This window comes from Carcharodon carcharias, chromosome 11 (genome assembly GCF_017639515.1).
Source record: "Carcharodon carcharias isolate sCarCar2 chromosome 11, sCarCar2.pri, whole genome shotgun sequence".
In the NCBI taxonomy this organism is placed as follows: Eukaryota; Metazoa; Chordata; class Chondrichthyes; order Lamniformes; family Lamnidae; genus Carcharodon; species Carcharodon carcharias.
The window spans coordinates 95,908,143-95,920,641 of record NC_054477.1 but is presented as its reverse complement, the minus strand read 5'-3'; the positions used below and the strand labels follow the sequence as shown (position 1 = coordinate 95,920,641).

At 40.7% G+C, this 12,499-nt stretch overlaps 1 protein-coding gene across 1 annotated transcript in view; it reads left to right on the top strand.

Moving 5' to 3' along the window:
* Positions 1-12,499, top strand: part of zmp:0000001236 (mastermind-like protein 2) — a 416,718-nt gene that overhangs the window by 298,426 nt on the left and 105,793 nt on the right. The window contains exon 2 of the mRNA XM_041199671.1: positions 3,878-5,335. Coding sequence (XP_041055605.1) covers positions 3,878-5,335 — 1,458 coding nt within the window. The remainder of the gene's footprint in view (positions 1-3,877; positions 5,336-12,499) is intronic.

Sequence of the window (12,499 nt, the reverse complement as noted above, 5' to 3'; positions counted from 1 at the left end):
GGTCCAGCGAGTTGGGTAATATCCCAACCCCGGCTACCCACCTCAGTAGCCAAAATCCAACCTATTATTTACAAGTCAGGCTATTTCAAAGAATGATGATCAATTTTAATATCCTCCTGTTTTGTTACATATTACAATGTGAACACTTTGTTTGTGAGTATTGCATTTAAATTTGAGCTTTTTGGAAGAAATAGCGGACTTAATTAACATGAGTGAAGATGCAATTATTAAGCCAATGATTGAATCACTTTAACTATGTTAATTCAAGCACCTTCTGTTTTGCTAGCTCTAACTTCATATTTTGAGCTCTTCGTTTGTTATTCTTCCCAGTCGGTTCTTCTGATGATATTAACTATCTACACTTCAGCATATGTATCCAAAATGTTGTTTATTAAATTATGGTACCAAGCAATTTTTGTTTCTAAAATAGAAACATGAAGCATCGCAATACTCCCCCTCTAATCAATATGAAGTTTTGAATTGTATATTGTTCACTAACCGTCCCTACTACTATAAAAATTCTCATCTCTGTAAGTGCTGCAATTTGTCTGGCTAGGGGAGCAGTTTTCCCTAGTGCACGTGTCTTCAATATTACAGCCTGTGCTGCTTCTAATGCACTCTACTGCTTCTTAATATCATACTGCTGGAATTTCCTGGTTACTAGCACCTGTGATGCTGGGATCCTGGTCGTGGGCTGAGTCAGATTGTGAATTGGACATTTTAAATTGAAGACTGTGCAAAACTTAAGCATTGTACCTTGCTGTCAAGTGTGAGGATTCATTGTGATTAAGGTATTGGTGGGGCCTAATTAGTTGCCTGATTGTCCACCACCATTCTCAGCTGGGTGTGGCAGAGCAGTATGGTAGAGCTAGCATACTTTACTTTGATCTATTGGTTGTGGGACTAGTTAACTCTTGTCTTATAGCCTATAGCTTTTAGTGTTTAGCATACAGGTAACCTGTGCTGTACTTTCTATGGGTTGATGAAGCTATTCTGATATTGCTCCCTCCTGCAATCCCCATCGAAATGGAGTTGTTAGTCTCCATCTCCAGTGATGGAGAAATAAGCAGTATGTTGAACAATGAGATTACAGATTGTAGTGGTATGCATTTCTGCTGCTGCTGATGGTCCACAGCACCTCTTCTATGCTAGATCTATCCTTAGTCTATACGACCTAACATGTTGATAGTGTACAGTACACGAAGGAAACTTCGACTTCACAAAGATGGTATGCTGGTCACTCCTAGTAGTTATTATGGACAGATGTGTCTGTGATAGGTGGCATGGTTTGCTCGCAATCCAGCACAGGCCCAATCTGGACATTATAATAGGAGTGTGGTAGAAAGGCCATGGATGTTTGGCCCCACTTTATAAGCAGAATTTTACAGCCCCGTTTTGGCGGGGCTGGGACTGTAAAATATGGTGGGCCATTATAAATCCCATTGACGACAGCGGGAACGTAAAATCCTGCTGTCGTAAAATTCTGCCCATAGGGCATGCCCATGTGTGCACCCTGTTGTATGCTGTGGTTTGCACATAAATAAAATATTATTGTATAGTTACATTAAAGAGACCTGCTGGCTTGGTTTTCGTTTTCATTTATAGTCAACTGTTTCTCAATTACCATGACAAATTAATGATACTGTTTTGCAACTTTCTTTTGCTAGCTCCAACTTCAGATTTCTTCCCATTCAGCACATATTTCCAAATGCTCAGTCAATGCAAATTGTAGCAGATATTAGAGTTGTTTCATCTGGGGGTGGGTTGAGAGAGCAGAGGTAGCTGCAGTAAAACCTATAATGGGAGAGCTGCTGTTAACACTTTGCCAATCACTTATGCAAATCTGAAATTATTTGCTTAAATATTACATAACTTGCTCGTGCAATGTTTGGTTTCAGTAATGAAGTTAGTTTTGTATGTATTGTTAAACCCAAAAGCTTTCAGGATAGCACTAGTTAAAGACTGACAGGAAATAAAAAAAAAATATTCAATTTAAAATCCTGTAGGTAGTTCTTTCCCCAAATCCAGTTACTACAAGATACTGATAATTGCAAAAAGCATAGAATAAAAAGTTGTTTGATTGTTGAAATGTTTGCTTTATTATCTGGAGGCTTCTATGATGTGTATCTAATTCTTGCTGGTTTGTGATTCCCTTGTTGGTATTATTTCCTGACAGATTGGATAAACTGTTTCAAAAAGAAAGACTTGCTAAAAAGGATAAAGGATTAGCACATTTTCTACATGGCTTTTATAATCCAGAGCCCACTTGTAATCTGAATGTTGCATATATTGTAATTGTTTAGAAACAAATGAGGTTCAGTTACCTGACCATTCCAAAAGCCTCACTATAACTCCTGCAGCCAGAAATGTGTGGACAGCTAAATATGCTTGAGTCTTGCCTATGCTGGGAGTTCTTTCCCGATCAGCCTTGTAAGTGTAGAGCATTTACTGTGTGCTGTGAGTTTGCACATCCCTCATTGGGACACATTATAAGGTTAGAAGGCAGGTGAGATGAGGTATGTCAGCTTCCAGAATGCCAAAAGGGAAAATGATCTGGACCCCCTGAAGAGGGAGGTAGTTAAATATTGGCCTCCTTGGTAAAGTAGCAGAAGAAAACTTTTCTCCAGATGGCAAGAGTCAGGCTCACACCTCCCCATCCCCGTCCATCTGGATGGCAGCCAGGCAGCAGACTTTTTGGCAGCAGGCAGGAACCCCCAATGTATTCCTAGTGGCATAGATACTTGTCGAACCCATGCAAATCAGGTACCCTCTCACTTTCCCGCATACTTCCTTGGGATCAGTGCCAGCGGGTTCATGCTGGAGGGATACTGCTGTAACTGCTGGGATTGCTGTCCAAACATTTTATCAACTAACTTCTATAATGGCTCACTCTTTAGAAGGCGAGAGTTATTTCACTAAATATTGGAAACTAATTCTGCAATATCAAAGTCTTGCAAATGTATGATGTTGAAAACATAAAAATAAGGGTCCTCAATTGCCTGGAACATTTCAAAACAGAAATCTTAGCCCTAGTGAATTTGTGCTCTTACAAAGAAGCACAATTCAATGTTTAACCCATATGCAACTGAACTTACTGCCTTCTCTTACAAATGACTGGATAGCTTGGCCTAAATAGCCAAGTGGTTATGGTACTGGGTTTGTAACCCCAAGATCAAGAGTTCAAATCTCACAATGGCAAACTATGAAACAATGTAACTTCATCTGAAACAGATGGAAACGGGTTTGTACTCGAAAGAGTTACAAATGACTGGACAATGCAGCATTTCCCAGCCCAAGATGTGCTGATGCTGGCACAGGTGTCATGAGAGTATAATAATTTTCATAATATTTTTCTGGCTTATTGTAAAGTAGGTTTATGGGGGGGTTGTGTTTTTCTGTCTGTGTGTGTGATTTAATTACACTTTGTAGCCAAGCAGACTGCAAGTGTGTGTGTGTGTATGTACCAGCTTCTAAATGGGTACAGATGCCACCCCCCCCCCCCCCCCCCCCCCCCCCCCTCACTAGCAGCTGGTATAAGTTTGGATTGAAGAGGGACCAAGGGGAAGTTCAATAATGGGCAGGTGATGGATTTTACAACCACATGAGGCAAGCAGACATTGGCGATGCAACCATGGTGGCATGGCTGCCCATCAGAACTAGGGGGGAGGGGCAGGCGAGAGGTTCTCCTGCTGACTCTTCAAATTGCAATGGGCAAGATCCCAGTGTAACATGCCAAATTGTAGCACCTGGATTTTAGAGGTTTTAATGTTTAAGCATTAAATAATCTATTCATAGCATCCAATTTTTTTTTTTAGGGAGGGATAAATGATGTGAAATGTTACTAACAAATGAAGTTAATACATTTTCTTTCTTTTAGTTGCAGGGTTCTATAAAGAGAAAGCTGGAAGGAAATGGTTCACCTGTCAGCAACGAAAGACAAAATGGTATCTCAGATGGGCCTTTCCAAATGGATATTAAGAGAATACGAGTGGATGACGGTGGGCTTGCAATAGGCCAAAGTGGGCATCAACTCAGCAATGGACAAGGCCAAAACATGCAGGTTTCGGTCACAATGGGACCTGCAACTTCAGGAAAAGACAGTGGCTTGATAGGAAGCACTCAGGCCAATGGTGGTGATGTCAGTTCTGGGTTCAACTTGCCACTCAACAAGGAGATGAAACAGGAGCCAGTGGAGAGTGTTTCATGCACTGAGAATTTAAACAACCAAATCTCCAGCAGCAGTATGTTATTCGAACCCAAAGATGATCTAGGAATGCAGCTGCTGGATCCAGATTTGCAAGATTTATTTGATGAGTTAACAAATATTTCAGGTGTTCCTCCACTGAGTGATATTGATCTGGACAACATGTTAAACCCCAGCATTAGGAATGAAGAATCATTCAACATGGATCTTGGCCAACCAAACCAGAGCGGTACACCGAAGCCACACTCACAGTTGGAAAATCCAACAGTGAAAACTGAATACTCACCTGGTTTTACCCAGGCACCAGTAGGGTCACCCCAAATGCGGCCTCCTTCCGCTGGGCCGCCATATTCCATGACAAATGCAACTATGTCCACTCCTTCACCCATCTCATCAGCACCTCAAAGTCAAAACCAGCCACAGCAGTCTTTACCTTCTGCAACAAACAGAGCCCTGTCCAATTGGCACGACATGTCTCATGCACAGCAGCTGAAAAAGATTGCGGACAACCGGCAACAGCACGCTATGCTCCAACACCAACAGCAAAATCAGTCATCTAGCTGGCCACCTGCTCCACAGTCAGGTTCTTCATCAGGAAATTTTGGCCAGGAGAAAATACCCAGTCCCTCCCTGCACCAACAACCCTTCAGTCCCCAAAATTCTCTGCTTACTGGGGTATCAACCAACAGCAGTCAGGCCAAAAACATGAATAACTGCCTCTACAAGACCCCAACTGCAGCACAGACTAGCCACATGGATATGATAATTCACCAGCAGCAGCAGCAGGCTCATAACATAAATCGCAGCATGATGAATACCAATTCTGCATCACCAGACCAACTTTCTTACAATAATACTAAACCCTTGTCTCATTTTGATCCAGAGTCAGGTCAGATCTCTTCAATATTGGGTTCCCAGAGCAAACCTTCTGTCTTGCATTACACTCAGCAACAGCAGCCTTCAGCACCAATGCAGCAGCAGCAGCCACCACCAACGGGTCACCTCCAAAATCAGGCATTGCAACGGGCACAGAGCATGCCAATTGCGCTGCAACAAAAGATGCTGCTGCAGAAGATGCAACAAAACCAACAGTCTTCAGGGGTGCAGTATCCTCTGGCCCAACACCGACAGGTACGTGTTAGCCTTTTTCAAATGTCTGACTGCAGCCACAAGGCAAGCATTAGTTTCTTGTTTCCCCCTATTTTTCTTGCACCATTTTCGACAAATTTCTTGTATCAATTACTCAATCAGCAGATTTGCCATACCGGCTGACTGGGGAAGGCATGTTGTTCACATATATTTTTCTTGTGAGTTAGACACATCTCCCGCCAGAAAAATCAGCACTGACCTTTATCGTGTGTTAATGATGTAATGTTCAGTGCATCGTCGATTTACAATGCCAAATCTATTCTGCCGACAAACTATTGATATAATAATTACCAATGTTATTAAAAGTTAAAAGCCATTACTTGGAACTTACAAAACTTGGAACTTAAAACATGATTCAAGCACATTTTTATTGTGATACAAACTAAGACCTTTAAAGAACTTTTAATTTAAACATAATCAATTTAAAAGTATCTCTACTGTGCTGTTAAAATGTTAGTGGGATTAAGTACATCAGTCCAGAAATATCTTGGGGTGTCTCTCGCTGTAAGTTATTGCAGGATAAACTATGTGCAGTCAAGCTTTGGATAACTTGCAGTTTGTAAGCATATATCACACCAGTGCAACCCCAGCTATTGAGTTCAATTCTGGGCACCGTCCGTTAGGAAGGACACAGCGGCTTTGAAGAAGGTACAAAAGAGATTTACTGGAATGGTTTTCAGGGTGAGGGATTACAATTATGTGGATAAATTGGAAAAATACTGGGGAAAGCTAAGAGGAGATATGATATAAGTGCTTAGAATCATGAAGAAAAGAAAGCAGAAAGAATTTGCATTTAAGCAACCTTTTTCTCAACCTCAGGCCCTCCCAAAGCCTTTAGTTTAGAATTGTAGTCACTGTTGCAATGTAGGAATGAAGGGTTTGGATAGAATAAAAATAGGGGAATTATTTCTAACGCTGAAGGGCTAATAACCGAAGGGGACAGATTTAAGGTGACTGGCAAAAGGTGACCTGAGGAAAAGCATTTTTTATGCAACAGGTGGTTAGGATTTGGAATGCACTGTAAATTTATGCTGCAATGTCTTCAAGGACAGTGCATCCTTTCGAAAGTGTAAACACAAAATCGGAGTGGTTTCCTAAAGGGAATTAGCTAAGTATTTGAAGGAGAAAAAAAACTACAGGGCTATGGGGAAAGAGCAGGGAAGAGGGACTAACTGGATTCTTCTTCAAAAGATCTCAAGCAGACTTGATGGGTTGAATCGTTGTCTCCTGTGCTACATTATTTTGTGATTCTGTGAACTCAGGAGGCCAGCAAGTGGAGTAATGAAGTCTGGAGCAGAGTTACAGGAGTAGACAATTAACCTGTCCAAGCCTGTTCCACCATTCAATGAAATTATGGCTGATCTGTGAACTAACTCCATATACCCACATTTGCCATCCTTTAGCAAACAAAAGTCTGTGGGCAGAATTTTCCAGTCGGCATGTGGGACCAGGCCCAACACGCTGATGCATAAAATGATGCACAATGATGTTGGGCGTGCGTCCCGACGTCATCGCATGTCATCGTGATATTTCGTTCGGTGGGCGCGCGCCAGAGTTGGCTGCGGACCCTCTGAAATGTAAACAGCCTATAAAAGCCATTAAGAAATCAATTGAGCTACTTGAGAACGCTGCCCATCCAACCTTAAGGTTGGTGGGCAGGTGAAAAGCCCAAGTGGCCTTCGCATTTTTCAGGAAACCTCATCCATGAGTAGGATGAGGTTTCCTGAAGCTTTTATTAAATAAATTAATTAATTTTCATAAATATAAAAACATGTCCCCACTCATGTGACACAGCCACATGAGAGGATATGTTTAAATAAATTTTCAAACCAATTCTTTAATTATTTTCATATCCATTCAATCTCCCTGAGGCAGCTCCGTGCCTCAGAGATATTGCTGTGCTCTTTCGCGTGTATGCACGAAAGTGCCCTGGCCCCAACTCTCCCTCCTCCCTTGCCCGCATTGGTAGGCCCGCCCATGTAAAATGGCGGCGTGGAGCTGATGGCGGGCAGCAATCGGCTCAGCGCCCATTCCTGCCCAGCCCGCCCGCCATAGGAAAACTCCTTGCCTATCAGTCTCAGTTTTTAAATTAACAGTTGGTCAAGTATCAATTGTCATTTGCAGAAGAGAGTCCCAAACTTTTACCATATTTTGTACAAGTAAGTGTTTCCTACTTTCGCTCTTGGATGGTCTGGCTCTAATTTTTTGACAATGCCCCCTAGTCTTAGATTCTCCAAGAATCAGAAATAGTTTCTTCCAACCTACCCTATCTGTTCCCCAAAATATCTTTAAAATTTTGATCAGATCATCCTTTCACATTCTGAATCCTCTGAAATTTAACCCTAGTTTCTGTAATCTCTCTCTCTAATTTAACCCTTGGAGGTCAAGTATCATTCTGATATATTTATACTGTAGACCCTTCAAGGCCAATATATCCTGCCAAAGGTGTGGTGTGCAGAACTGCTCGCAATACTCCAGGTGTGTCCTGACCAGGGCTTTTTATAACTGAGGCATGATTTCTGTCCCCTTATGTTCTAGCCCTCTAGGTAACAAGGCCAACATTCCAGTAGCCTTTTTCATTATTTTCAATACCTGCTCATGACATTTTAATGACCTGTACCTGCACCTCCATATCTCTTTGGACCCTCACTGTTTCTAGCTGTTCACCGTTTAGTAAGCACCCTGTTTTATCCTTTTTAGGTCCAAAGTGGAAGACCTCACATTTGCCTATAGTGAAATCAATTTGCCATAGTTTTGCCTATTCACTTAATCGCTTTATCTTGTAATTTTATGCTAAAATACGAGGATAAGCATTTCATTGGTAGTGCTGTGAAGTAGGGGTGAAAGCAGTGATGCAAGTGGTATTGGTGGTCTTTATGGTCATCACAATATGAGGTTTGAAGCTCATCTCAAAGTTAAACAGGAAGTTAATACACCATTGGGTGTTTAATATAGCAGTAACTGAAGAATAGAGATAAACACACACAACAAAGGGAACATTATTTAATTTCATTGTTACACAAAGATTCTCATGGATAATCAAGGTGGGAGGATAATTGAACTATGTGTATTGGAGGTTCCACTTTCTTAATCATCTACTGTTGAGAAACACGGCTATACATTAACTCTGGCCAGGATGTTTGATTTACTCATAATTCAGCACAGTAGAAAAAAGTGTCACTTGGGTTTATATGATGCTTCTTTAAATATACTCTTTTGAATATTGCTGAAGAAGAGGCGTTTTTTTGTCAAAGTTTTTTGTTTTGCACTCATATGGACAATTCACATAAAAAAAACCAGTGCCGGGGAAACAACATAATTATTACGAATGAGAATGGAGTGCTCATTAGTTGGCAAGTGGACTCTGATTGGTAGGGGCGTTCAACAAAAAAAATTTTTTTAAAGCAATACTTAAGTTCTGTACTACCAAACAACCATACTCTTGATATTTTTTTTTAACCAACAGTAGATGCATTTCACAGTAGTAATAAGTACTTTGCATGGTTTTGAACATTAAATTACTTGCTATCCCTAACATAAAAAAGTTTGGAATGAACCTGCAAAATCAACATTTTGATTGTTGTATGTAATTCCATGCCTGCGTGTAGTTCTCCAATGATTACAGTGTGCAGTCCTTTATTCCAAGAGGAATTGAACATAAAAGTAAGGATATTATACTTCAGTTATACAGGGCATTGGTGAGACCACATCTCAAATACTGTGTGCAGTTTTGGTCTCCTTATTTAAAGAAGGATGTAAATATGTTGGAGATGGTTCAGAGGATGTTTACTAGATTGATGCATGGAATGTGGATAGGTTGGACAGGCTGGGCTTGTTTACACTGGAGTTTAGAGTGAAGGGTGTCTTGATTGAAGTATATAAGATCCTGAACAATCTTGACAAGGTGGATGTGGAAAGGATGTTTCCTCTTATGGGTGGGTTCAGAACTAGGGGGCACTGTTTTAAAATTAGGGGTCACCCTCATAAGATAGAGATGAGGAGAAGTTTTTTTCTCTCAGGGGGATGTGCGACTTTGGGATTCCCTGCCTCAGAATGCAGTGGAAGCAGGGTCATTAAATATTTTTAAGGTGGAGGTAGATTCTTGCTAGGCAAGGAAATATAATTCAAAACACAAGCAGATCAGCCATGATCTTATTGAAAGGCGGAGCAGGCTTGAGGGGCCAAATGGCCTACTTCTGCTCTTATTTCATATGCTCATATGTATCTACTTTCTGAAGGTGTGGGTAGCTCTCCAGTGATTACAGTATGCAGTTCTATAGGAGTGGTGGTTGTCCAGTGATTACAGTGTGCAGTATTATATTTGTGGGTGGTTGGCCAGTGATAACAGTGTGCAGTTCTATAGGAGTGGGTGGTTCTCCAGTGATTACAGTGTACAGTTCTATAGGTGTGGATGGCTGTCCAGTGATTACAGTCTGCAGTTCTGTAGATACAGGTAGTCCTCATGTGATTACAGTGAACAGTTCTGTAGATACAGGTAGTCCTCATGTGATTACAGTGCACAATTCTGTAGATACAGGTAGTCCTTATGTGATTACAGTGCACAGTTCTCTTGCTGCAGCCAACATGTTGGTTATTTTGGTACCTTGTGATTCCCGATATTACAAGTTGATTGTCCTGGGTGGTCTACTACAAGGGAAATTGCGGCCATTCAATACTGGAGCCCTTTTTGCAATTTTGCGCTTTCCTAATTGATCCAAGCTGATATTACCATCTAATTTAATATTAATAGTGCTATTCAATGCAGAACATCCCCCCATCTGGAACAGAAACATAATCTACAGGAGTACAGACTGAGCAAAATAGTCATCTAACAGCTCTGCTATAACTTGAGCATCTGGTTGAGTCTGTCCTATTCTATCCTTTAATGGTTCTATATGATTCTTAATGATCTTCTGACTTAACTGAAAAAGATTTTACAATGGCATATCATTCTCCTTTCCAGAGAAATATTGGTTAATCCAATGGCAGTTTGCATCTTCTTTAATTGCCTGGGATATGGTCCCCATTCTCCCATAAGTCAAATGCCTTAAGTATGTACAATGGTTTCTGTTTCAGTTGTACATTCCTCACTAACCATAAGATTTTTGTTTTACGAGGGACCTTTTAAACATTGGGATATAAATGGCTTCACTCTCTTTGAGACTGGCTTTGAATAGGGCCCATTTACCCTCAACACTTGATCAGCCAACGCTATTGGATAGGCAGTCAATTTTTGCCATATCTTCAGGCATTTTTGTAAATTTAGCCCTTTTAATATTTGGAACCAGCATTAGATTGACTGTAGCTTTGGATTGGCCAATAAGATTAATCATAATTCTAATATGATCAGCACTAGTCAAGTGTAGGCCCACATGAAGGTTTGATACCGTACCACAATCACTGCTAAAAACCAGAACTAGAATTTGTTTTTCCCCCTTTATCCTTTGTAAGGTAAAACATCACTGATGGTGTGCACAAAATGCTCAGCTATTCTCTCCACTAAACCAGAAGGTTCATCGTTGCATCATTTAATACAAGGATATCAGCTGACCTGCCATTTTTTTCTGGTCCTGCAGCGCACTTAGATTTTTTAACAGACAGAATGAGACATTATTCTTTTCATGAAGTGTCACAAACACCTCCCATCAAAATACAGTGTATACTCACTGTCAAGCAGCAGAGCAGTCAAAGTGAGGATTTGCTCTCCAAGCTAAGTGTGAAGTGTGAGTACAAACATAGAGTTAACTTCACAAGTTAAGCTTGAATATTGGCAAGTAAAACAAAAATCATCTGTACCACCCAAACTCCAACTGTATGGATCTGGTAAACGCACTGCACAGTGTAGAACTGAATCATACAGAGCAGGCTAGTCAAGGATTTGATCCCCAATCTGACCTAAACCTGTTGTCCTCAACTGGTCTGGCAGTAGCTGAGACAACAATTGTTTATCAGTTTATATACCCACCACCCTCACTATCCAGGTTTATATGGAAGAAAGATCAGTTGGGAGAGCAACTAGAGGGCAGCTGATTTCAAAGAGTCACTGTCTGCAGAAAAAAATGGGAAGAAAGTTATGGAAGGATAAAGGGCCACGAATAAATTTGATAAGTCCCTCATATTTAAAATGGCAATGTCTTTCTAAAAAGCTTAATTGAAAACATTTTTTGCTTGGTCCTAAAGAACTTGAGTATGCTGTAAAAAGACATGCTGACAAAACTTTTCATCTTGCACTCATCAAGACACATTTGCAAGATTACCAATTATAAAGGGAACAACAATTTACATTGCATGAGAAGAGAGTGCTGATTGGTTGGCAAGTCAGCTCTGATTGGGCGAGACATTGCCATGGTGAATGCATCTGGGAGCTATTGTCCCCCATGCTTTTGTTCATTCAAAACTGTGTAATGTCTGGACATAGGCTTTTCGCCCGCAGAAGACAGGTCCTTGCATATAAATATATCTAACTTCTAGCAAGCATAAATGAACTACATTGTGAACACAACTGATAACCTGAAATTGGGTGTTAGTGTAATCCTTAACATATTCCAGCCAATCAGCACTCCTTTTCTCATGCAGTATAAATTGTTTCCGTTGAAATTGGCATTCTTGCATCTGTCCTGATGAATGCAGATAGAAAAGCTCGATAGCATGTCTCTTTTTTCAGCAATACTCAAGAAAACATTTTGTTTAACTAAAGTTCAAAACAGGCATTGATCATTTTCATGATGATGAGATTTTTTTTTCATTTGTTCATGGGATGTGGACATCACTGGCTAGGCCAGCATTTATTGCCCATCCCTAATTGTCCTTGAGAAGATGTTGGTGAACTGCCTTATGAACATATATATGAACATATGAAATAAGAACAGAAGTAGGCTATTCGGCCCCTTATTTGCTCCACCATTTGATAAGGTCATGGACTGATCTGTTTATGTTTTGAGTTCCACAATCCCATCTGCCCCCAATAATCTTTGATTCCCTTGCCTAACAAGAATCTATCTATCTTTGTCTTAAAAATATTCAGTGACCCCCACCTCCACTGCCTTCGGTGGCAGAGAGTTCCAAAGTTGCACAACCCTCTGAGAGAAAATAATTCTCGTCATCTCTGTCCTATAAAGGTGACCCCTAATTTTAAAACACTGCCCT